The sequence below is a fragment of the Mangifera indica genome, chromosome 3 (assembly GCF_011075055.1).
Source record: "Mangifera indica cultivar Alphonso chromosome 3, CATAS_Mindica_2.1, whole genome shotgun sequence".
Classification (NCBI taxonomy): Eukaryota; Viridiplantae; Streptophyta; class Magnoliopsida; order Sapindales; family Anacardiaceae; genus Mangifera; species Mangifera indica.
In genome coordinates, this window is record NC_058139.1 from 11,983,838 (window position 1) to 12,011,813 (window position 27,976).

The 27,976-nt window shown below is 33.5% G+C and overlaps 1 protein-coding gene across 3 annotated transcripts; it reads left to right on the plus strand.

Moving 5' to 3' along the window:
* The first annotated feature begins 460 nt into the window (after positions 1–460).
* LOC123211383 (DNA mismatch repair protein MSH1, mitochondrial) lies at positions 461–27,937 on the plus strand. 3 transcript variants are annotated; one of them, XM_044630073.1, is made up of 22 exons: positions 462–755; positions 1,173–1,314; positions 1,678–1,775; positions 4,045–4,120; positions 4,379–4,498; positions 5,229–5,276; positions 6,549–6,613; positions 6,872–6,957; positions 7,463–7,627; positions 14,482–14,591; positions 14,850–14,955; positions 15,049–15,124; positions 20,907–20,965; positions 21,080–21,147; positions 21,817–21,990; positions 23,244–23,450; positions 24,352–24,608; positions 24,712–24,855; positions 25,248–25,305; positions 25,710–26,009; positions 26,615–27,346; positions 27,499–27,937. In XM_044630073.1, the coding sequence occupies exons 1-22, from the start codon at positions 637–639 to the stop codon at positions 27,724–27,726; spliced, it is 3,438 nt and encodes a 1,145-aa protein (XP_044486008.1). In that variant the 5' UTR covers positions 462–636; the 3' UTR covers positions 27,727–27,937. The 3 variants fall into 3 exon arrangements, with proteins under 3 accessions (XP_044486006.1, XP_044486007.1, XP_044486008.1); XM_044630071.1 differs by having other exon boundaries at positions 461–755; positions 20,907–21,147; XM_044630072.1 differs by having other exon boundaries at positions 461–755; positions 1,176–1,314; positions 20,907–21,147.
* The last annotated feature ends 39 nt before the right edge of the window (positions 27,938–27,976 follow it).

Genomic DNA, 27,976 nt, shown 5'->3' on the forward strand with positions numbered 1-27,976 from the left:
TATTAGATATGCAAAGGAAAGAGAATTACGTAGGTTTTGATTCATCTAAACCCTCAGAAGATACGTAGGAAGCTTAATTGAAAAATTAAGTCCAAATCTTTCTTTTAATTTTCAATTATTGTAATTAATAATTTAAAAATTAAATCAAGATCATGTATTAGAATTAACGGTTCAATATCGATTTTGAATCGAAACCGTTGGTTCACGAACCTTGGTCAGGTCTACTAGAAAGGGTTTGGGGGGGGGGGGGGGGAAGCAATGTACTAAAAAAATAGTTTTTAAAACTTAAAAAGGAAAGTGAAATTAATTATATAATTTTTTAATATTATTATTAAAAAAATGACATTACTTTTAATTTTTATTGAGTTTTTTAATAAAATTTTGTTTAAAGGTAAATGTTTAAATTTTAAAAAATTGGAGATAGAAGATTTCACAATACCTGACGTGGAAGCAACCGTTTTGGCCTTGCTAAAAATCCTAAACCTTTTTATCTTCCGTTCTTTTCTGGCGGGAACAGAAGGAATGAACCAAACACAGCTCATCACCAAAACCCTAGTACCTTGAAATTACTCGTTTCCGTTTCCAGACCCAGAAAATCGAACAAGAAAAGAAAAAGAAAAACACCTATTTTCTACCATGTATTGGCTAGCTGCCAAAAACGCTGTCGTTTCATTCCCAAAGTTCCGCTCCATCTCCCTTCTGCTTCGTTCCCCTGTTCTCAATCACACTCCATTTCGCCCCTCCTCACTGCTTCTGTAATCTCCTTTCTCCCTATGATATATTTTGTTGTTTCTTCTTTTCATATTTTCTTACTAAAATACGACAGCGTATTGAGTTGGGTTCTGGTTGATGCCTGTACCACAATTTTAATTTTGTGTTCTTTAACAAGTAATGAATTTTTTAATACATAATTTATGAATTTATTTCTCTTTTGTCATTACTTTTAAGTCTATTCATAATGTTTAAAGGATAATTTCTGGATTTGAAGAGAGAAAAAGATAGAAGACGTGTGATTTTAAGCGTTGAACATGACATTGTTGTTGTGGGAACTTATGACTAGTACGATATTGCAGAAATTCATGTTTGGTATTGATGTCTACAACTATCTGAGAATGAACAATTGTTGTTCTGGTGTTAGCTTCTAATTATTGAACCGTGTTTAATTGTAACAGCAGAAGACAGTTTGGTCAGATATATTGTTTCAAAGACTGGAAGGCTTCGAGAGGGATCAAGAAAGCTTCAAAGCAAGTTAGAGTATCAAATGATAATGCACTCAATGATAAGGATCTTTCCCACTTGATGTGGTGGCAAGAGGTTAAAATCTAATTATTGTATCTCACTAAATTGGTTCTGCTTCATTTGTTAAAAGAATTTGATTTTGAAGTGTAGTTGCTTCAGTAAGATCTTGTTGGTGTACTGTAGTGAAATGTGATTATAATTGCTGATTGCATTGTTGTGCTTTAGCTGATGACCTTTATCTGATGTAATGGCAATCATTGCATACACATTGATGTGGTCTTTGCATTACACCAACAATTCATTTCCTTTACCAAAAAGTTAATGATAAATCTATGTTTTCCATTCCAGTCATTGATTTCTCCATTTCATTTATGATTCTATCAAATTCTATGAATAAACTTAACATGGCCTTATGTTAGTTTTTATCTGTTATTGTAGAGGCTACAATTGTGTCGGAAGCCTTCTACTCTTCATCTGGTTAAAAGGCTCAAATATTCCAATTTGCTTGGCTTGGATGTTAGCTTGAAAAATGGGAGGTCAGCTCTTATGATTTTTGAATTAATTTTGGGTTCAATGACTATTTCCCAGCCAAATGTTGATGAAATGACAATTTTCTACCCTTTAAGTTTGAAAAATCCATTTTTCCACCCTTCTGTCAAATTTAGATGTTAGGTCTAACAAAGGGTATTTTTATCACTTTGGACAATATATAGTAGGGTCAATATCACTTACACCCTAATAGTGCAAACAAATTACCTTTCAACCTAATTATTTTAGAAATTTCTTTTTCCAGCCCTTAGTTTTTTCTTTCTTCTCCTCTCTTAATTCTTGGTCGCTGCTGCCATAACCTTAGTCATCATTGTTATCAAACCAAGGATGATGAAGAGTTTGAAAAGCAGGATAAAAAAACTCTTCCATGCCATGAGCAATAACCTCTCACTCCACAAACTTAACCCCATTGATGGATGCCATGAAAGGGTGGCCACGGAGAAGTGTGTCGATCTTGGAACCGTGAGGAAGAGTTTTGTTGAAGGTTGATGAAGTTTCGTGATCTTAAGTGATGTTTCATGACTTCAAATGATGTCATGTAGCAGGAGCTACAGGACTAGGTTCAATGACAGAAGATTCAAACAAATATGTGTTTTGGAGCCCCGTGAGGAGGTTTTAATGATGCCAGGCTTAAGATCTTTTTTAATTTGATTTTACAGGTCTTTGGATTGAAGGTGAAGAGATTAGAGGAGTGAGAAGAGCTTGAAGGTGGAGGAAGCAGATTTGAAGAAGGAGGAAGGCCTTGTTGGAGATCGTTGTTGTTTTCAGAAAAGTGAAGACTATCTACAAAATACAATAATAAGCCTAAATGATGAACGCTATCAATTAATAAAACACATCTTTACATGAACCTTGTTGAAAAGTGAGTAAAAAAATGTGATTCTTACTTAAAAAGTGACTACAAACAACACAATTAACAAAGCTTTCTTGTTGCTTTTTACACAGATCATCAATATTTTTTCTTTAAAAGAATAGAAAGAAGAAAATATACAACCATCTTGAAATGATAAATAAGAATAGGCATGTATAAAGATGATATTGTAATGATAATGGTGATGATTTTTATACATGATATTGTTATGATAATGTTGTTGGAGGAGACTGGAGCATTTCTTTGTAACGCAAGAGAGAATCAAGTCTCTGCAACTTCAGTTGATGCCTGAATTTGGTGATAAAGTCATCTGCTTTCGCATCAATGGTCTTATAACTGTTGCCAATCATCATCATTCTGTCCAGCCTCATAGTTTGTGGCCTCATTTGTTCAGTCGTCTCATCATTCCCCGTTTCCACCTTTAGACTTTGCGCTTACCAATTTCTTCATGTTCTCTTGTACCTTTTGCGTAGAATTTTGTCTCCAAATTACTCCTCTTCAGCTTATGGCCTGGATTTGATGTCACCTGGTTTTAGAGTTGTGAATAACCTCAGTTTTTGTTTTTGGGTAGGGTTGTTGGGTTTTGTAAACATAGGAGAACTTGTAGGAGAAAAAGATTGGACAAAGGGTGGATAAAAATTTTATAAATTTATTGGGGACAAACCATTATTAAGCTTCAATAATGACAAACAACATTTTTGTCTTTTCACCAGCTTGAAAATATTAACAGATTTTGTGAACAAATTTAATAGATGGGTGGGCAAAGGGACTTTTCAAACTTAATGGGTGGTAAATATTGTTTCATTAAAGTATGGGTGGGAAATAGACATTTTGCCTTAATTTTGAATCATGTTTCTTTCTTCGTTGAAATAAATTAATACACCTCCATGAACTTGTAAGAAATATTTGTTGCTTTTGTTTAGGAGGTGAAAGACTTTTCATATATAAACTTTAGAAGTGTTAATCATAATGCAGTCTTAATCTACTTTTTTGAGCACGATAGGAGTTAAATTGGGGACAAGCTTCCATCAAATTTTGATGATTGGAACCGCAACAAGAATACATTGGCAATTGATCATAAGCATCTTGAGTTTGCAATGGAAGCTTGGGTAGCTGAGATATATTCTACTTGATCACTGTCTTGGTATGCATTAAACTGTAACGAGACAAGCCACAAAGATCTTCTATCCTAGTACCAGATAGACCATGATGGAGGATGGTTTAGTCATACGAATTTTGTTGAAAAGTTAGCATTACTTTTAGAACAATGTGAGAAGTAGCAAACCATTAAAGATTTGAATACTCCCAAGGATAGCTAATATTTTAGCTGTGACACACTTGATAAGTTTTTTCTCTATTATCACAGTGAATTCTATTCATTGCAGTCTAAAAGAAGGAACACTCAATTGGGAGATGCTGCAGTTCAAGTCAAAGTTTCCACGTGAAGTTTTGCTCTGCAGAGTATGTTAATCTTGTTTCCTACAAGTCTTTCTGCTGTTCGGTTGTATATTCTAGTTTAAAGACCAATGACATTGTTTTTGCTGTTGCATCTCTGAATGCTACCTTGGTTTTTTATATTATAAATTCATTTATAATGGATAAAGCCTGCTCTTCCACTTCTTTTTGGTTGGAAAGATATCTTTTATAGATGCTTGTATTAAGTGGTCTTTATGTTTAGTTGTATTCAATGATCAGTGCAGTTAGTGTCTTATGTATCAGGTTGGAGATTTTTATGAATCCATTGGAATAGATGCATGTATTCTTGTTGAGTTCGCTGGTTTGAATCCATTTGGTGGTTTGCGTCCGGAGAGCATACCAAAAGCGGGCTGCCCTGTCATGGTATTGTGTTTGTTCCCTCTGCATGTGAAGTTTTATTTCTCTGTGTTATGATTTTCTTGCCAATTATTGTGAATTGTTAATGTTCCTTCCTAATTTAAGGAGCAAAGACTTTTAGCTGACAAAAAGCTTTCAACACTGTTTGCATTTCTTGAACTAGTTTGCACTTTCAAGCATGATATTGAAGATTTTCTGGCAGCTAAGTTAGGAAATGGGAAAATGTTTCATCTTGTAAGCTCTATCAAAGCTGCTAAACTAGAAAGCAAGTTGCTCTGAGAGAGAATTTGTCACCTGGGAGAGTCATTGGTTGTACACTGGCCAAGTTGATTTTTTGATGTTTTCGACCTGAAGGGGTGCTGAAACTTTCTTATTAATTGATCAGGGCTGTCAGCAGTTGTATTGATCCTTAGAAAATGGAGCAACTTTTTGTCTGTTATCTTTTCTTTTCTTCTCTTATGATTGTACATGTTTACAGAAGACTCATTTTAGTTTATACTTTTGCCTCTGATAGATATATATGTTTTATTAATGATTATAATTCTAAAAAAACCTTCTCTTCTGAATGTAATCTTCTTAGACAACCTAAATTAGCTTCTTTGGACATAAGCTGTGCTGTATAAGTGTTTCTTCTATTTATATTATCATATTTTATGTGCTGCATTGCACTTATATTGTTTATTCTATTTGACAGTCAGAATGCTCATGATTATGTCTATCAAATATCTTCTTGCAGAATCTACGACAAACTTTGGATGATTTAACACGTAATGGCTATTCGGTGGTAAGTGTAATGATATTATGTTTTTGTAATTGCATGATTGGACATTTGCTTATTTATTTATTTATATTCTACTATGGCAATAAGCTCTATTGAGAAATTGAAACTTTTATGTGTTTATTTTCTATTAGTAATATTCTATTCCCATTCCATGTTCCTTGATTCAAGTATGTTTTTCACATGCTATTGTTATATACTTATGTACTACCTTTAGATGATAAATTCAATTTCAGAGATTGACTTCTTACTTATATTTGTCCCTAATAGTAAGTTGTTCTCAAGCCAAATTCCCTTGATCCATGTGTTCTTTGTTGGGACTGGTGAGGAAGTTCCCATTAGGTAGACTCAATGAGCTCTTGCTCTTGGTGTCCAATACATATTTTTGGGGCTAATAAAAACATATGATATGCCTACTCTTTCAAGCCTGAAGACCAAGGTTGACGTTGTTTGTCCTCACTAATAGGAAACATTAGTAAATCAACTTTGCTTTGGAATATAGAGTTATAACAGCGAATAGATCTTTCTATCCAGAACATGAAAAAGGAAGCAATAGAAGCTTTTGTTTGTGAGAACACTAAATGGCCTTTGGATATATTTTGCGGTAGAACAAATAATTACTATTGTGGCAACAATGGAACTTGTTAATTTACATATATCTACAGAAGTTAAAGCTGTAAATCAAGTCTCTATTTCTTTATAGCATTCATAATATTTAAATGCTGAGTCCTACTTGTCAGTAGCAGGGGTGGGAAGCTTATCATTTTGGCAATCAAGTTTCTGGTGTTTCAGTTGTAAGAGATGCCATTTCATATAAGAATGCTTAATATTAGGATATGTGGACCACCCTACTCAGGACCTCTCTTTAGCAGAATCTGAACCGGGTGATTGTTGTTTTAAAAGTACGTTGACTGTAAGCCTTGAATATCCTTAATGAAAAGCTGAAAATGTAGACCTCTCAAGGAAACTTCCCCTTAGGATCAAAGTTATAAGACTAATTGGTGCTTTTATGTACTGCAATTTTCTGCAAATCTTGTGAAATTATGCATTCAATGTAGGGTGAGATACTTTTACATATTTATTAATTCCTCAAATATTTTCAAAATATTTCATGTTAATCATGTGCATGCGTGTGTTTTTTAATCTACTTACTAAACATATTTCCTAAGTTAATAATAGACAGGTGTTTTATTCTTCCCCCTTCCACCTGTTTAATGTAGACATGTTAAAGCATGAATTCTGAGTAGTCATTCAGTGCTTGTCTTTTGGCCTTTTTAGTGCATAGTGGAGGAAGTTCAAGGTCCAACACAAGCTCGTTCCCGAAAAAGTCGTTTTATATCTGGGTAATCACTAGCTAACGACTAAGTACTTTGTAATTCTTTTTGTATGTCAATGCTTAATTAAAAAATCCAAACAAACTTGTTCTTCAGTTTTCACAATGAATTTCCAACTGTTCTTAAAAGTTTTTGGGACTCTTTTTTTTTTTTTGGTCATTTTAATGATTTTAAATGTTTTCACATATCACATATGTAGTTTTAATTATTTCCCTGAGAATTCTTGACCTACATATCTTGCTCTGACTTGGGTTTTTAAGTACTCAGGCATGCACATCCTGGCAATCCTTATGTATTTGGACTTGTGGGGATTGATCATGATCTTGACTTTCCAGAGCCGATGCCTGTTGTTGGTACAAACATAATGCATATTGCTATATTTAATTAATTGTGATCCTCTAAATATTATGTTTAACTTTTATTTATATGGTAATGATTTGAGTTTGTTCCCTTCTTTGTTCATCACCACATGTCCTTTATATGTGGTAGTTGATGCTTATGGTAACAAATTCTTGCACTGCATTTTAATCATGCATAGAAGCTGGATTAGGTGTAAGTTTAGTTAGATATTTTTGTCATCAGTTGCTTTTTATTTATTTAATATGAGAAAATCTTGGTAATATGAAGTTGTTTGGACTGCTTCTTCTGTTTACTGCACATTTTATGATCTGAAATTACTCACTATTCTCATCTGAAATTATTAAATCTTTTACTCGCAGATATCATTAATTCATTGTCTTCAAATTTTTAGTCTGTGTAGTTGATGTTGAATGCACAAAATTACTTTTTTATTCTGCATGCTTTTCTGTTAAGGATACTTTGAAGACTTCCTCCTTTAATTTTATCTGGAATTTTCAGGAATATCTCGTTCGGCAAGGGGGTATTGCATAATTTTAGTCCTGGAGACTATGAAGACATATTCTTCAGAGGATAGTCTAACTGAAGATGCTTTAGTTACCAAGCTACGTACCTGTAGATACCATCACCTATTTCTGCATACATCCTTGAGACAGAATAACTCAGGTTTACTTTTTCTTCTGTTTTGTCCTTAAAATTGTTGTGCTGTGCTTAATGAAGTTTTACAAGATATATCTTATTGCAATTACCTGTAGTCTGTTTTATGTGAGTATCCTAAAATTCTGTATGAATTGTCATATGACATTGATGCAAGTAGACATTCAAGAACATTTTGTCTTTTGGTTATGTTAAGACACCTTTTGCATTACTCTTGTACCATCCTGTGTTAGGAACGTGACCCTTATGCTTTTTTTTAAACTTTCGTGATAAATATTATCTATTAGAAAATATAAAGATTAAATACGGAGAGAGTGATGTTAAATTTGATTAACTATGCATACTAAGAAATTTCACAGTAACCTTGTTTGTTGTTTATCCTCAAGTAGTTGACTTTATGGCCTAAGGGACATATCTCCAGTTGTAACACTTATCATCATTGTAAATGATGTGATGGCCTTCTTTTGTAATTGTAGGAAACTAGGAGTAAATCCCTAAACTTTAGGGATTAAAATACCACTTTTGTTGCAATATATTCTTGTTTTCTCTTTTTTCTAGTTTAGGTTGATTTGGTTGTGATTGCTTTTCTGGTTTGTTGTTTTACTATGTGTAAATTCACTTATTTATTATTGAATGAAATCAAGCAAGAATTCATCAATCTCGTTCAGTTCTCGTTTGATGGTAATGGAGACTCTAATTTTTTTTAACACTAAAGGATGTAATCTGTTAGAATATTGTTGGAATTCTACTAGAAAATATTATAGACCTTAGATGCTCGTTGGAGTTCTTTTTTATCACAATAGTTGTTAAACGTCTACACTAGCTATCAGAAAAGTTTTGATGTCGTCAAAAACCTCATTTCTCATTGGAGAAGTATTCAAATCTTGCTGAAAAAGGTTGGAAGTTGTCAATCTACTTTTAGAATCTATCGATTTATTGTTAGAAGTCGTTGGAAGTTGTTGATTTGTAGAATGAGGTCTCAGATCTTATTGGATTTGTCGGAATATTTGACTTAATTATTTCACTAATTCTAGCAAATTTGAAAAAAAACCATTTTTGGCAAATTTCAAAAAACCTTTTATGGCAAATTTTAAAAAGCTCTTTTGTGGCGAATTTTAAAGAGCCCCCACAACAATTCTCTTCAAGAATAAACTTGAAAATTTTCACCATGGCAACGGGTTCCTAGGCTTGACAACCTCCACTGGTTCTTTTGTTCCTCCTTCACTCGCAGATGCTCATAAAGGTACTTTAAACTTTGCTTTTGATTCTCAAACCTTATCTTCAAATGTATGGATTGTTGACACTGGTGACTCAAGTCATGACTGGTTTTGTCTTTATGTTCATATCTTTTGTACCTGGTTCAATTGATTTTAATATTTCTGTGGTAGATGGTATCATCTGCCATATGTTTACCCAAGTGGTTGTCAAAGTATTAAATTTAGTGTTACTTAATCTTCTATGTTCCCAATTTATTGTAATATACTATTTGTCTAAATACCTTAATTATGTAGTGACATTTTCTAACTCTTATTGTGATTTACAAGACTAGTATTTGTGATGATGACTGGCAGTTTAAGGATTGCAATGACCTATATTATCTCAAGGGTGCTCTATCTTCTCAAGTGAAACGTCACATTGAGATCCTTCCATTTTCCTTTCCATTCCTCTCACTTTAGATGACAATAATGATTATTTTTCATTTACAACACCTTGTTTGGGGAAGAAAACTCATGACGAGATAGGCACCTAAAATTCAGAAGAGGTTTTTGTTTACTTCAGAAGGTCAGAAGCTCTTCTTCCCTGCGAACCATCAAATCCAAAGTCTGATCCTGTGGTGAAAACTTTCATTGATCATTGTTGAACAGCAAAACAACCTTGATATTCATGTTGCTATTTGAAAGGGAGTAAGATCTTATGAACAACATCCTATTGTGAACTATGTTACATACTCAAAATTGTCTAATTACTTCAGGAAATTTGTCTCAAGGATAGATAGTGTGAAACTCCTAAAGACATTCAGAGTGAATGTCTACACTTATGGAAGTAATGAAAGCATTAATGGGTAATGATACTTGAGAGATTATTGACTTACCAAAAAAAAACGAAGGTCGTTGGCTACAAGTGGGATTTTATTGTCAAGTATAAGTTTGATGGAATTATTGAAAGATGCAAGGTCAAGTTAGTTGCTCAAGGGTTTACTAAACTGATTATGAGGAGACATTTGCTTTTTTTGCAAAACTTAATTCAATAAGAGTATTACTTTCATTGTTTGTCAATCCTAAGTGAGAACTACAACAAATGGATATTAAAAATGCATTTTTGAATGGAGAGCTTGATGAAAAGATTTCTATGAAGATTCCACTTAGTTTTGACAATGAATTACAAATAGGTAAGGTATATAAATTGAAAAGTCATTGTATGGATTAAAACAATCTCTTAGGATATAGTTCAAAAGGTTTAGTTTTATTGTGAAGGGCTTTGGGTATAGTCAAGGGCAATGTGACCGTACATTATTTTCCAAGCATTCACATAATGGTAAAGTATCTATATTGATCATTTATGCTCATGATATTATCATAATAGGAGATGATTCTTAAGAGATTGTGAATTTGAAGAAATACTTGAAGACAAAATTTGAAGTCAAAAATTTAGAAAACCTTTTATACTTTTTTGGTATGAAGGTGGCATGGAGTAAAAAGGGGATTTATATCTTTAAGAGAAAATATAGCTTTGACTTATTGATAGAGATTGAGAAATTAGGGTGCAAACCAGTTGTTACACTTTTAAAATTGAATTGGAAACACAAGAGTACTTTAGAAGATTCTTTAGTGGATAAGGGAAGATTTCAATGGTTAATAGGTAAACTCATCAACTTATCACTCATTGGACCATATATTGCCTTTGTCGTAATGTTGTGAGTCAATTCATACATGCACCATCACAAAGACACCTTGATGCAATCAATCATATCTTAAAGTCTCTCAAATGGGCTCCAAAATAGAGGAATTGAGAGCAATATAGATGTTGATTGGGTAGGGTTTGTTAAAGATAAAGGTTTACTATTGATTATTGCACAAAGGTTTGGGGAAATATTGTCACTTGGAGGAGTAAAAAACGATTGGTTGTAATCCGTAGTTGTGCTGAAGTTGAGTTTAGAGCTTAGCATAGGAAGTTTGTGAGCTACTCTGACTGAAACTTAATGGCATACTTAAGGATCTCTTGGACAAGATTTATGAAGCTTTATAGTGATAGTTTATCTATAATCAACATAACACATAATCCAGTGCAACATAATCGAACTAAACATGTAGAAATTGATAGACACTTTACTAAGGAGATAGTGGAAGAAGGAAGAAGGAATTATCAACTTATCATATGTCTCAACAAAAATTCAAGAAACTAATAAACTCATCGAGGTTTTGCCTAAACTTGGGTTTGAATTTTTTGTAAGCATGTTGGAAATGATAGGCATCTATTCTCTAACTTGAGGAGGAGTTTAGAAAACCATAAATAAATCCTTAAAACTTTAGGGATGAAATTTCTAGTTTAGTCACTACATATTTCTTTTTTTTTTTCCCCCTAGTTTAGGCTAATTTGGTTCTAATTGTTGAGTTGCATATAGTTATTATTGAATTGTACACAATTATAATAGGATTAAAATCAAGCTATATTAGAATTAGAATCTGTATAATAGGAAATTAGTTTATTATCTTTTCAATTGTAGCTTATTGTAATAGTTTAATAGGATGTATTATATTTAGTATCAAATATACACAAATTATTCAAACCAATAATTCACATGGTATCAAAGCTAGAAAGTTAGAAGCCCAAATATTTTTTTTGGTGACCTTTTTTGATGAAACTCAGACTACCCTTTTCCTAGTGTCAGATCAAAAATCTGACAACACCACCCTGATCATCTCTCTTTCGTTGGCAAAGCCCTAGAAGCATGTCATCATTCGTTGTCGCATGCACCTCCATGCTTCCTTTACCGATCTGTCTTCAATGTGCGTGACACCTCACCGTCGGCACCAATGGACTCAGGCGATGCCGATGATCAAAACCCTAGAGCCCTAACGTTGTCCATTGTTGGGTGCATCGTTATCGTCATTGTCGTTGAAAAAGTCGTTCTTGTTGAATTTTCCTCATTGTTTAGATTTCGGTCTTCTCTAAGTCAATTAGATCATCTTTCAGACTTGTTTGGTCCTTGTTGATTCTTATTTTTCAAATTCATGTAATTTTGTGATTGAACCATGTCGTTTGAGGGATCTGACTTTAAATCAGGTTCTTTTCTTTTTTAATCTATTCTTGCAATCACAATCAATAAATTGATAGAGAGTGCCAATTATGCCTCATGGGCCACTTTTGTCGAATTGTGGTGTATGAGACAAGGCCTAGAGTATCAATTGACTATTAATGTTGAAGATGTAAAAATTGATAAAGTTACCTGAGTTAAGACTGATGTTTTGTTATGTAGTCTATTATGACAAACAATTGACTCTTAACTTCATCTTATTTATAAAACTTATAGAACCTTTATTGAGATATGGAGTCAGACAAAATTGCTTTATACTAATGACATTTAAAGACTGTATTCTATTGTGTCAACCCTAGTTAATCTAAAGTATCAGTGTATAAGCATGTTAAAATTCCTTGGTAGAATGACTTCTTTTAAGGCAAAATCTAACTTATTATTGCTCACTGGTAAGTTTGCAGCAGAAGATCTGATGCAATGAGACAAGTTCTTCATGATTCTAACCCTTGTTGTTGTAAGCTCTGATCTCACTCCAATACAAGATTAGATTCTGGTTAGTGCTATTATGCCTTCTCTTGATGAAATGTTCACTCGATTACTTTTTGTTTCCTCCCTTAGTGTTGTGACAGGATCTCCCATTGTTGGCTCTTTTGTTCTGACTTCGCAGTATCATAATACTGCTAGAGGACAGTAGGGAGATTGTGATGGTAAGGGGAGTCAACCCAAGTGTAGTCAATGTCATCAATAAGGGCATACTAGGGAGAAATGCTACAAACTGTTGGGACAACCTACTCAAGCTGTCAATGTTGTTCACGTTGATCACTTTGATATTCATTTTGAATCATTTGAAGGACACTATTAGCCATCCTTGACTCTTACTGATATTGATTATGAAAAATATCTCAAGTATTAGACAAAACTATCTTCCTCAGCTATTGCTTTCATTGCTCACTCGGGTAATTCAATTGCATACTTTACTCAGTCTTCTCCTTTAGGACCTTAGGTCTTTGATTCTAGTGTTTTTGATCATATTTCTAATAACCCTCGTTTACTATCTCATTTTACCTACGTTACTTTTTTGCCATCAGTTACTTTAGCCAATGGGTCCAAAATAGTTGTTAAAGTAGTGGGCCATACTTATCCACTTTCTTCATTGTTGTTAGATTTTGTTTTTTATATTTTCAATTGTTCTTTTAATCTGATGTCTATCAGTAAACTTACACGCTCTTTAAATTACTTTATCACTTTTGATAATGAATTTGTTGTTATATCGGACCGAGACACAGGACGGATGATCGGTGTAGGACATGAGTCACAGGGCCTCTATCGTCTCAATTTATCTTTTGCTTCTATAACATGAACTATCTTTGAGTCTCTAACTTTCCTTCATAATCGTTTGGGTCATCCCAATTTATAGAATTTCTAGAAGATAGTTCTAGGTCTATCTAATTTAGAGTCTTTAAATTGTGAGCCTTGTCAACTGGTAAAATATTCTCGTAGTTCATTTCCAAAGCATGTTAGTAAACGAGTTGCGTCCCCTTTTAAGCTAGTTCATTCAGATATGTGGAGTCCTTGTCGTATCTTTTCTATTTTGAGTTTTTAATACTTTGTCACATTTATTGACAATTATTCTCGTTGCACTTGGTTATTTTTAATTAAATCTTGTTCAGAGTTGTATTCTATATTTGAATCATTTTGTGCTAAAATTAAGACACAATTTAACACTGTCATTCGTGCGTTGCAAAGTGATAATGCTTGTGAATATTTTTCTATTCCTTTTACTAAATTCATGTTTTCCCGGGGAATCGTTCATCAATTCTCTTATACTTACACCCCACAACAAAATGGGGTTGTTGAGCGTAAGAATGGATATCTCATTGAAAGTGCTTGCACCCAACTTTTACATCTTTTACGGTTTTAGGCAGACACTATGTTGATTGCTTTTTTTTTGTAGCAAACTTAGTACATATGATCTATATGTTTCAGCTTGAGGGAGAGTGTTGAGTTGTATATAATTATTATTGAATTGTATACAACTATAATAAGATAAAAATCAAACTATATTAGGATTAGAATTTGTATAATCGGAAATTAGTTTATTATGCTTCAAATTATAGCATATTGTAACAGTATATTAGGATGTATTCTATTCATTATCAAATATACAAAAATTATTCAAACCAATATTTCACATTGCTTGTTTTTCTAGTTTGTTGTTGTAAACTATGTATAAATTCACCTATTCACTTTTGAATGAAATCAAGCAAGAATGTTTTAGTAATCTTTAAAATACCTTCATTTCATGTGGGCAACATGTTCACTATTTGTTTATCTTCTTTTGCAAGTCTTTATTTTGCATTATAATTAAAAAAAAAATGTCTTCCACTTCCCCCTCAAAGTTATGTATCATAAATTTGTAGTAAAGCTAATGCATTTTTGTTTCACATATGTTATATAAGAAGGTATCATGTTACTTGAATTAGAGAAAGAAAAATGTTGTTCTTATAATTACAATTAATGACCTTGTCATTCCTAGCTAGAAACGGTTTAATTACTTTTTCTAGATGCCCAATCACATATTAAGTTTCTTATTGAGGTGTCATTGCAGGAACTTGTCGTTGGGGAGAATACGGTGAGGGAGGCCTACTATGGGGAGAGTGTAATTCTAGACATTTTGAATGGTTTGAAGGCGATCCAATCCTTGAGCTGTTATTTAAGGTTCAAATATCTAATATATCTTTCATCATATCATAACCCTTTTTTTGTGATCTTGTATTTTTTAGAAAGCAGACCTGTGGTATATAAATATTTTTGTGATTCTTTTTATAAATCTTAATGTTTGCAAACAACTTGTAAACTCTTTTGCGGGTATTCTTTCAATAAATGATGCTATCGTAGTTTCTTCTCTCCATACATGCACACACATACACACACAATTCAACTTATCATGTAGTGTTATTCTATGTTTCTGTGCAGGTGAAGGAAATTTATGGCCTTGAAAATGAAGTTACATTCAGAAATGTTACTGTGCCTTATGAAAATAGGCCTCGCCCTTTATATCTAGGAACAGCCACGCAAATTGGTTAGTATAACTCTTCAAAATTTCTTATACTTAATGTTCATCTAATATTGAGTAACATAAAGTGGTATTGCTTTGTGTGCTGGATAAATGTAGGTGCTGTACCAACTGAGGGAATACCTTCTTTGTTAAACGTGTTGCTTCCATCAGACTGCACTGGATTACCTCGATTGTGAGTGCAATATTTTATTTGTGTTTTTAGTTTTATTTTTGTAATTTGAGAAGAAAGAATTTATAATTTAAAAAGAAATAAGTCTCAATTGTATTACTTGTTTTACACGCTTTCAGGAAGGCTGAATTTATACATACATATGATCCTTAAGGAAATCAAATAATTACATCAAGAGAAAAAATAATTACAATCAATTTAAAGTGATTTTTTCCTAAATTCATTCTTCCCACACAATCACCGATCCTTTCCACAAAATCTCTTATTCTTCCCACAAATTATCCTAATATAGCTCAATTGATCCCAATTTTGGATTATTCGAATAATTATTTCCAACATTGCCCCTCAATTGGTGCAATTATGTTGATTATTCCCAACTTGTTTATTAATTCTTTAAAACTTGATTTGGGAAGATTCTTTGTGTGGATATCCGCCACGTTTTGTTTTGTTGGAAGATATGTCACCTGTACACTCTTGTTTATCAATCATTTCTTTAATAAAGTGTTTGTTGATCTCTACATGCTTTGTTCTATACACTAAAATATGTGCAATGCTCACTATAACCTTACATATTGTGAGCAATTGCTCGAAACTCTACCTTAGCACTACTTAGTGCTACAACTGGTTTCTTCTTGCTTCTCCATGTTACTAAATTTACCCAAACATAAGAACAATACCTTGAGATTGAATGCCTATCTTTTATAGACCTTGCTTAATCTGCATCCATAAAGACTTCAATATATTTTTTCCCATTCCTTTTGAAGAATAAGCCTTTTCCTGACATTCCTTTCAAGTCCTTAGAATCTTATAGACAACCTCTATGTGTTTCTTTTTTGGAGAGTGCATAAATTAACTTACTATATTTATTGCAAATGCAATGTCTGGCTTGGTATGAGACAAATAAATTAATTTACCTTCTAGGCATTGATATCAGTCTTTGTAAATACTAATGACATCCTCTTCATGTCCTAGTTTTTGATTGGGTTCAATCAAAGTATTAACAGCTCTACTCCTTAACATTCCAGTTTGTTATTATAGGTCCAAAATGTATTTTCTTTGGGAAATAGAGATCCCAACTCGACTTGTTACTACTTCCATACCTTGATAGGTGTTTAGGTCTTAATCTCGTCCAAGTCATCCCTTGTCTCAATAGTGTCATTGACATAAACAATAAGTACAACAATCTTACCACTTCTTGAATGTTTTAGGAACAAGGTGTGATCAATTTGGGCTTGTATGTAGCTGTAGTATTTTATAGTTTTAGTGAACTTGTCAAACCAAGTTCAAGGAGATTGTTTTAGCCCATAGAGTTATTTTTTTGATACAACATACTTATTCTTACTTCCTACAAAACCTAGTAGGAAGTCCATATACACTTCCTCATGGAGATCATCATTGAGAAATGCTTTTTGTCATGTCAAGTTGTTGAAGAGGTCATTCTGAATTAGTTGCAAGAAAGAATAGTACTTGCATAGTATTAATTTCTTCCTCAAATTACTCCAATCTACTATTAGCCGAACACTTTGCTTTGTTTACAAATGACTCAAAAAATTACATATCAAGACTCTTTAAAACACGCTAATAATTTTAGTAAACAAGTCTCATTCTTATTACTCAAAAATAAAATAAATTTTTAAATAAAATCAAGAATAATCAAAGTAAGCACAATTATATGGAGTTACAACTATATGTAATATATAATGATTTCAATTGCTGCTGATATATTCTTTAACACTTATCTAATTCGCCTCTAACAGTTCTACTAGAATAACATTTTTCTAAATATTTGGATTAGTTCGGATTGATTTTGTGTTAATTTAAACAAGATCTGAATTAGTTTTCGGTCTTGTTGGTATGACTTGAAGTAAATTTTGTACAAAAAAACTCAACCTTAAAACCCTATATTTTTCTTGTATTGTGTTGGGTTAACAAATTATGTCGATTTCTAAGAGCGATTGAAAGATTCTCTTGAGTTAACCCAAGTTTGGATATTGATGCATCTTCATGTTGCTACAATCTTGGATTCTTAGAGTTGGAGCATATTTTTGGTTTAGACCCTTGACAATCTAAAGAATTAGATTCTTCTATTTTTTGGTGAAGATCATCTTCGAGAATAAACAATTAGCTTTGGATTAACAAGTAGAGATTTCACTTCCCTCATTTCCAATTTCTATTGAATCACAATTGGTATCGTAGGATCAAAATTAGGAATAATAGAGGAACGGTAGGAGTAGGATCAAGTTTTCGAGATAGAGTAGGAAGAGTGAGAAGGCCAGGATCAATTTCTAGTTATAAGACAAAGTATTAGTTCTAATCTTTACCTAAATTCTCCCGTTGAAGAGTAGGCCAAAAATAAGGTTTAGATTCAAAGAATGTAACATCTTTTGAAACATAAACCTTTTTAAAATTAGATGAATAGCACTCCACCCTTTTTGAGTTTGAGAGTAACCAATAAAAACACATTTGTGAGCTCTTAGAGCTAGTTCGAATTGACATAGGGTGTTAGAATGAACAAAGCCAGTGCAACTAAAGATCTTTAGAGGTAAGAAAGAAGAACAAGATAAGGGATAGGTTTTCTTTAGGATTGAGATTACGTAGGATGTAGTTAAAAGGGCTTCCCCTAAATATATTTAAGAACCTTCATTGTGAACATTAAAGATCGAGCAATTTCTAAAAGGTGATGATTTTTCATTTAAGATGCTTCATTTTGTTGCGAGGTGTTGGGACAAGAACTCAGATGAATAATCCCATGGATGGCCAAATAATTATCAAGAACAAAGTTAGTATTCTCTACCATTGTCATTTCTAAGTGTTTGAATTATGGTTTGGAATTGATTTTGTACCATGGAATAGAAAGTTTGAAAGGTTTTTTGAGTTTTAGAATTTTCTTTTAGAAGATGATCATCAATGAATGTGATTTACCAACGAGATCTAAAGATATTTTAAGATGTGATGCACCCTAATTATCACTATGAATGAGAGCAAAGGGATGTGATTATTTATATGGTTTCATTGGATAAGACAAATGGGTAGGCTTTGCTAATTGACAAATTCCATGAGACAAATAATTCAAATTCTTATTGAAAAACAAATTTGGAAACAAACGTTTAAGATAATCAAAATTAGGTTGACTTAGTCTACAATGTCGCATCATGATTACATCATTATTGGACACATTTAAAGTTGTACTGGAGTTAATTAACATACTCTCAGTTGATGCTTGTTTATTCCTGAAAATTTTTTCTGCGAAATAAAAGAGTTTACCCTCCACCATTGCTATTTGGAACATAAAACACTGTATGAAATGTAAGTAAATTGGATAACCATATGGAGTCAGTGCCAACCACAAATGAGAAGGATCCATCAATGATTTTCACATGAGGATGATTATAACATGGAGTACAAGAGTGGAACAGTGACAGGGTTACCTGTCATATGGTCTTATGCTCACGAACCCAAGATCCAAGGATGAAAATATTTGTTTCCCAAAATCGTGAAAATCAAGAGCAACACTATAAGCCGTTGTGTAGGTAGTTGTAGAGGAGTTTGGACTTGATGCTCGATTCAAGAGACTATGAAGAGCTCTTTGGAGTTTGCAATGGTCAATAGGCGATCAAAACTATTGCAGAAACTGATGTGACAACCCAACGCTTTGTCTCTGGAGATGGGTCCATCTTATTGGAGTATCGCATCCTTCACATCCTTGGCATTAAGCCAACATAACCATTGACTTTTGTAGCACCAATGCATGTGTGAAATATGTGCCTGTGTGATGTCTTTGTGAAGTCACAAGTATCACATTTTCTTGACTCAACTTTGAGTGGCTGGCTTGCAGAGTGTGTTTAGTCGCTGATGATTGTGTATTTGAGATTGGAGATGCCATTGAAGAGGCAGAGTTGGATATATATCTGCTGAAGTGAAAAATTTGGTAAGTTGGCGGAGTTAGAGGTTTCTAGTGGAGTTTTCGACAACTTTTGAAGGATTCTGGCAACGATGAAGGAAAATATGCAATTTTTGGCAACTTTTGAGTAGATCCCAACAAGTTTTGAGGATTTCTGATACCAACCAAAAGAAATCTACAGTTTTTGGTAGATTTAGAATAGATTCCAACAAGACTCAACGATGATTGACTATTTTTGATGAGGTTATGGACACGCTGGTGTTATGTGCAGTCTGAGGGAAATTTTCAGTGACTATTATGGCAAGGTGCTTAATACCACGGTGACGGAGTAAACTTAATTTTCCCAGAATTTTTGCTTTGATACCATGTAATTTGAGAAGGAATAATTCTCACTTGTATTACTTGTTTTACACCCTCTCAGTGGGGCTGAATTTATACACACATATGGTCCTTAGGAAGGAAATCAAATAATTACACAGAGAAAAAATAATTGCAATTAATTTAAAAGTGATTCTTTTCCTAAAATCACTGATTCTCCCCACACAATAACTGATCCTTTCCATGCAATCTTTGTTTTTTCTTTTTTACAAATTCTCAATTCTTTTCACAAATTCTCATAAAATCACTTGATCATTCCCAATTTTGGATTATTCAGATCATGATATTGATAGGTACCTGAGTAAGTTCCAGCAGCAGCTCCCCTTGAAAGCTGGTGAATCCCAATATGTGTGATGAAATTCCAGATCAACGCACACTATTTCCCTGCAATAAGAACCTGCTCTTATATGGGATATTCTGTGACAGGCTTGATTATTCCATTCACCTCAACTCATTTCAACATTCCAAGTCAGATACATAAGTGAATACAAGCACACATCAACAAAGGCTTCATTCCATTATCATAATTCCAAAAGTTACATGTGTATACATTTTGATCACTGAATCATTGAATATAGAGGCTTCAAAAGATTACAGTTGCACAGTAATTGTTTTTCAGAAGAATTTCAGATACACTGTTATATAACAAAATAACCTACAAAAGACTCCTAGGCACTTCGAGAGGCCCTTTCTCCCTCCTAACCTGCGCTATCTTTCTTTCTTACTTTTTCTCTGTCCCTTCAGTCTGTCTTTTCTCCCTTTTGTTGCTCCCAGCTACCAACACTCTCACAAAGGTGTCCTGCTCCTTCACTGTGATTGGCTGCACTGATTCCTGTAAACTTGCTCCCTGCTTGAGTTCCACATTATCAATTGTACTCATTTCCTTAGCTCCCTCTTTGTTGTTTATTTGGGCCTTCTTTTTACGTGGAATGTAAACCCGAGACCTAACAGATATCCAACAATTTATTATTAATGTATATACCTGAAGAGAACTTTTTTTTGTTTGGGTAAGTCTGAAGAGAACTTATTATTGGTTTCCTTTTCTGTTTTAGATGACTTGATAATATTTCATGATTCAAATTATGAACTATTGACTGTTGTCTCTATCATAGCTAATTTTATTGATTATTAGATAGAAAAATGGTGAAAGTCAAATGCACCTATGAACAAACTGACTATATAAAAGATTTTATGGCAGCTTAATTGGGATTTCAGTAATATCCTTGCATCATGATTCTGGGATATCAGTGGTCCTTTAAAGTGTGTTTTTTTCTAGTAAGCAAGGGTCAATTGAATTCTTGAATTTCTTTTCTTGGTCTACTTTTGGCTTGTGTTGAGGTTAAGAGATTCTGAGTTGAATAAATGACATGATACATTTACTTGATTTTGATCTTGCTATCTATGAAACCTGAATAGTTTGAAAGCATGATACAACAGATTTAAAATTTAAATTAAAACAGTACAATAGTACTTCGCTCCTCACTTTGTAAAATTTTGGTTTCTCAGATATGTCAGAGATCTTCTCCTCAATCCTCCTGCTTATGAAATTGCATCCACAATTCAAGGTGATTGTGATAAGCGAACATCATTTGATTATAGTGATTTAAACAAAAACATAGAAATTTCTTTTCCTCTTATATTGTTACTAAATTTTGTCCTAAACCGTGGTCTTTGTACAGCAATAAGCAAACTTATGAGCAATGTGACATGTTCAATTCCCGAGTTTACTTGCGTTTCATCTGCCAAGGTTAGGTTTAATTACAGTGAGTAGCTATGATGCAAGAATAACTTTGCATAGACAACATTCTTTCGGTATTTTTCTTAATTCCTTTCCTATTTGATTCTGGTTTTACCTTATAATGCATGCTTAATTATTTTTGGATCATAGATTGTATGACAATTTGTAGTAGATGGTAAATTCAAGAGTTGCTTATTTTAAAAAGAAGGTTTTTTAGTTGTCTGTAGACTCAAGAATGCATAAATGTATTTTTATTTAAGCATGCTATATAAAGCATATTGCTGCTTTCCTTCTGGTTATCTTAGAGTCACGGTTTCCAAAATTACATTCCTGATCCTCCATAATTGAAGAAGCTCTCCTTAGGTTAAAGAACCTTTGTCATTGTATATAGTGAATTTCTAAACAATTGCTACATGACAAACAACGGTGTATTAAATATTGGCTCTTGGCAACCATCAGAGTTACATGCATGACTTTTAATGTGCTAAATAAGAAGTTGTCTTTATACCATCTAGAAATGCTAAAGTTTTTATGTCTTAGTTCCTTATTAGAGTTGCATGCCTTGCTCTAACTTTGCATGTTACGGTATAACCTCTTCATATGTACATTATGGTTGTTATTTCTTTTTCGTTCACTCATGCTTTTGTATCTGATTCCTGTTATTTTTGTGCTGTACAGCTTGTGAAGCTACTTGAATTGAGGGAGGCCAATCATATTGAGTTTTGTAGAATAAAAAATGTGCTTGATGAAATCTTGCACATGTATGGAAACTGTGAGCTTAATGAAATCCTGAAATTGTTAATGGATCCAACCTGGATTTCGACAGGGTTGAAAATTGATTTTGAGACTTTTGTAAGTACTAATGTTTTGTCATGTTTGTCTTTCAGTATAATGGTGAAATATGACGTAAGTACATATAGGCCTAGATATGATCCGAGCCAGCTCGGTCTTGAAAGTCAATTCAGCTTGACTCAAATTCGTTTGATTCAAATTCGAACCAAATTCGAGCCAAAAGATTTGACTTGGGCCAAGGGGTGTTTGGCTCGAATTCGGACCTTGAATTAGTTGTTTAAATTCGTGGCTCGATTCTGCTCGAATCAGTAGTTTGAATTCGTGGCTCAAATCAGAAATTTTGAATATTATTTAAATAAAACAATGTCGTTTTGTTAATGAACCATGAATTCAAACCACGAATCCGAATCATACATTCAAACTGTGAATTTGAACCATTAATTTGAGTCGAACCGAGCTACGAATTCGAATCATTGATTTGAGCTACAAAATCGAACCAAACTCGAACTAAACCGAGCTAAGCCATTTTTCATCCAAGCCGAACTTAATTTTGACTCAACGAACTTGAGTCGAACCATTTTCTATTTGAGCCGAACTCGACCCAAGGGGTATTCGGGCTCGGCCCGACCTGAATCCACCCCTAAGTACATATATTTAGAGACTTGACTGAATTCAGATGGATTCTCGAATTATAAGTTGATCAGCTCTAGAAAGTTTGAGGCCCAACTAGGAGTTGGATTGAACTGTCTTCTATATAATTGAGGGTGCTAGAAACATTTTCAGCATATAACTATAGATATGTTTATTTTGTATCTTAACTGGATATCTAAATTTTGCTTAGCTTCAGTTGCTGCTAATTTTCATCTTTATCTGGTTAAAATTGAATTTTTAAGACGCAAATTATTGTTGAGTCAGGTTTTCTGTCTTGTACTCAGGTCTTTTTTAATTAGTTACACTTCAGATTTTTTTTTTAAGCAATAAAGTTGCGTGGCATGTGCATCTTGTTATTCCTTATCATGTTTAACTGTGAAGTCCACGGCATATTGGTAGCTCTTAATTGTTTTTGCCCTTTGAGATAAAATGATTTTTTGAGTGCTTACTTCTCTTGTTCTTTTGATCTAGTGTTTTGGAATTTACTGTAGATTTCTAGATTGTTGCAACAAAATTAATTTAAAAACTATTTACTTTGATGACGATTCTACTAAGACAAAGCTATGAAATTGTGCAATCAATATGTTTCTCTATTATATATACTGAATTTTTACATCTTGCATTGCAATGCATGTAATTTTAGCTGTCCTTTTTATCTTCAGGTTAAGGAATGCAAATGTGCTTCAATCAGAATTAGCGAAATGATCTCTCTTGATGGTGAAAGTGATCAAAAAATAAGTTCCTATAATGGCATTCCAAGTGATTTTTTTGAGGATATGGAGTGTGTGTGGAAAGGTCGTGTGAAGAGGATCCATATAGAATATGAAATTGCAGAAGTTGAAAAAGCTGCTGAGGCCTTGTCGTTAGCAGTAAGTCTGGGAACTATACTGTTTTTTTTTTTTAAGCTATGAATAGATATCTTCAGTTTTATTCTTCTTACTGATACTTCCGTGCTACATCAACACTGTTTTACCAAAAAAAAGAAAAAAGAAAGTTTCATTGTGACAACTTGAAGGATTAAGATGTTTTACATTATTTTTAAGTGACAAGGGAAATCTCAACTACAAACTGAGATACTGCCAGAACCAAACTTTGAAAACAAATTTGATGAATAAGCAATAACTGTTCATCCTTTATGAAGTCCGAATTTTATTATAAATAAGCATTAAACTTCATTGTATAGGTAAGTGTGTGCTGCATCAACACAACAATGTAGTCCACAAGCGTTGAGATGGGTAGGAACAGATGTGATGCTATATTATCATATAATTATGTGTTCTTTCCCATGATAAAATATGTTATTTTACAAGTTGGTTTTCTAGAAGAGTCTGCATATCACCGCTTCAGTGGTGTGGCAAAAAGAATTTTGCTTTCCCAATCTTGATCCATTTCCAAGTCTTCCAAATGTATTGTATTCTTCCTTGCATCATTTAGATTTAAATTTTATAAGTCTAAAAGACAGTTCTCTTACGAATTTAGATGATGCTAACAGCCATTGACAGAACATTTTTAGATAAATTGTGATGGAAGTTGTGAACCATAGATGAACACTCTTAGTGGTTGACATTTTATCTAATTTGTATCACTTCCAAAATCATTAATGGAGGCTTGATGTCAATCATCTACAGTGGCATCGACACAATGGTCTAAATAACATTTTTATGAAAAAAAAAAAAAAGAAAGTATGATCTCATTCAATATAGATTATGTGCTCTACAGTGTTCTCTTATGCAAATACTGAATGTATTCTCTTATTTCTTTGGGCATTAGGTTACTGAAGATTTTCTCCCAATTGTATCTAGAATAAAAGCTACTACAGCCCCACTTGGTGGTCCAAAGGGAGAAATTTTATATGCTAGAGAGCATGAAGCTGTATGGTTTAAGGGAAAGCGATTTAGACCAGCAGTATGGGCTGGTACCCCTGGGGAAGAACAAATTAAACAGCTTAAGCCTGCTATAGATTCTAAAGGTAGAAAGGTTGGAGAAGAATGGTTTAGCACAATGAAGGTTGAAGATGCCTTAATGAGGTTTTTTTTTTTTTTTGGATGCCAGAGAAGTTTGTTTTGTGATTCTCCCCCTTGGAACAGTTACTTTTTATATGTTGATAAATTACTATATTTTTTGTTGCAGGTACCATGAGGCAGGTGCCAAGGCAAAAGCAAAGGTCTTGGAATTGTTGCGAGGACTTTCTTCAGAGTTGCAAATTAAAATTAATATCCTTGTATTTGCTTCAATGCTTCTTGTTATTGCAAAGGCATTATTCGCTCATGTGAGGTTGGTACACATTTTTTAATACATTGTAAGATGTCTTAACTGTTCCACTTACATTGATATTGTGTAAAACTATATATGATGGAAATAGTAGATTAACAGCGTAATAGCTGAGTTTACAAACACATGCTGAAAATTCTTTAACATTTTGTAACTTGTGGAGAAAATATCTGATGCAGCATGGTGGTTTCTTTTATCAAGCTGGTGTAAGCTTCTATATCAATAGTAATGCAATTTTCAAGGATACTGTTATTTAATCAGCACTTTTATGTGTCTTTTTAGTGCATTCCTGCAGAATGGTTGGAAATATTGGAAGTACCACCATGTCAATCACGAATTTTCTTTGCTTTTCTTGAGAACTATTTTCTAACACCTGATTTGTTGATATTTTGCAGTGAAGGTAGAAGAAGGAAATGGGTTTTTCCTACTCTTGTCAGGTTCAACAATTCTGAGGTATTAAACTTTTTCGTTTCTCTTTATATTGATGGGACACTAAAAAAAAGTTTGTATTCATTGAGTCGTTTTTAGGGAAATGAACAAATTAATTTTGTTGAATTATCCATGAATGTGTATTTTCTCTCTCTTCTATTCCTGGCTATGTAATGTCTGGATATTTTTTTCTAACAGTGCACTTCTCTTTGTATTGATGGGGAATTAATAAAAGTTTGTATTCATTGAGTTGTTTACCGAGCAGTGAACAAACTAATTTTGTTGAATTATCCATGAATGTGTATTTTCTTTCTCTTCTATGCTTGGATATGTAATGTCTGGGTATTTTTATCTAATGATGCATTTTTTCAGCTGAATGTCTATGAAAAAACATTCTTGGTGTCTTAATTTTGATGTTTTGAATGCAGAGTATAAAATCATCTGATGGAGCAAATGGCTTGAAGATAATTGGTTTATCACCATATTGGTTTGATGTAGCTGAAGGCAGTACTATTCATAATACTGTCGACATGCAGTCATTGTTTCTTCTGACTGGGCCAAATGGAGGTGGTAAATCTAGCTTGCTGCGATCCATTTGTGCTGCTGCATTACTGGGAATATGTGGATTTATGGTGCCTGCAGAGTCAGCCTTGATTCCATACTTAGATGCGATTATGCTCCACATGAAATCTTATGATAGCCCTGCTGATGGGAAAAGTTCATTTCAGGTAATGGTGGGCCATTATTCTATATTTTAGTTTTTCATATGTAAATCTCATTCCATGATAGAGAAAATCTTTGCATAGTTGGTGAAAACCACAGAAATGGTGAATGTAATTGATGAGACTGGTAGTGGTGACTCTGTTGATAACAGCAGGAGTGTGAATCACCATATTTTTTTTTTAATCATATCTTACTGTTATTGTTTGAAAAGAGGTTCTGTGGCTTGCGGATTATTTTTAACCTTAAGATCATGTGGTTATATGTGTTCTTCCATGTATCTAGAGTTTCATTATGTATTTTCTTATTTTTATTATAGACCGAAATAATTTAAGTTATGTTGCCTCCAGATATCTGTCTTAATTGCCTACACTGTTACCTTGATTCTTGATGTTTAGAGAGTTCTGGAGAACTTGTTTCTTTTATTCATTTAGGTTGGGATGGGATTTTGGGTTTAGTTAAAGTTTTTTCTGGCAAAATATGTACATTTTCTAAATTGCAAAATAGTTTGCAAAATCATAAAGAATTCTTGTATTAATATGCTTGTTGCTTAATCCGCAACTTCTTTACAGATGTTATTGCCTTATCATCTTAACCAGTTTTGATGGCTCAGGTAGAAATGTCAGAGATTCGGTCTATTATTACTGGAGCAACTTCTAGAAGTCTTGTGCTTATTGATGAAATTTGTCGAGGAACAGAAACGGCAAAAGGAACCTGTATTGCTGGTGGTATAATTGAGGCTCTTGATAACATTGGTTGTCTAGGAATCGTATCCACTCACTTGCACGGAATCTTTGATTTGCCGCTTAATACCAAGAACACCACCTTCAAAGCAATGGGAACAGAATATGTTGATGGACAAACCAAACCAACTTGGAAGTTAATAGATGGGATATGTAGAGAAAGCCTTGCATTTGAAACAGCTAAAAAGGAAGGAGTTCCTGAGACAATAATTCTAAGAGCTGAAGTCCTTTATCAGTTGGCCTATGCAAAAAAGAATTCTTCAGAAAGAATTGACACAAAGGGAAGAAAATTTTGTTCAGGAACAAGGATTGGTTGTTCTGATGAAGCTGATCTCCATTTTAGTAACATTAGTGTGGAATCTGTCCATCATAAGATTGAATCAGTGATGTCAATGGAAGTTTTACAGAAGGAAATTGAAAGAATTGTAACTGTAATGTGTCAGAGGAAGTTCGTTAAGCTAACAAAGCTGAAAAACACCTCTGAAATTGCAGAGGTACAGTGTTTTGCCATTGCTGCTAGGGAGCAGCCGCCTCCATCAGTTATAGGTGCTTCATGCGTCTATGTGATGCTGAGACCTGACAATAAACTTTATGTTGGACAGGTTCTTCTCAGACTTATCTTGTGATTATGTGTTTTACTATTATACAATGGAATAAAAAGACTTAATCTCACTTTTTATCAGTATATTGAAAGGTTTATTGTTATTGAACTTGAATATATTTATATCTTGTTTTCTTCCTTTGGGGTTTTCAGACTGATGATCTTGCCGGGCGAATTCGAACTCATCGATCAAAAGAAGGAATGCAGACTGCCTCTTTCCTTTATTTCAAAGTTCCTGGGAAGAGCGTAGCTTGCCAAATTGAAACTCTTCTCATCAACCAGTTATGTAATCAAGGTTTCACTCTAGCCAGCATTGTTGATGGCAAGCATCGGAATTTTGGCCCACCAGATCTCTTTATGAAAACTGTGACTGTTCATTAATGAATCAGGAGCCTTGATCCTATATTTTGCCAGAAGGGGAAATTTTGGGCTCTTCAGACCTTGTGTGCAGTGGCTGCAACAATTTTGTATTTGATGTCTGTTGCAGTTTCAGCCGTCCGTCTCACTAGGCAAGAAAAAATTACTTTTCTTTCATTGCCAGTGTACTTAAATGTACCTTCTGACGCTTTATTAATTCATTTCATGGACTCTAGTCTTCTCTTTGTTGCCTTTTCTTATATCTGTTAAAACT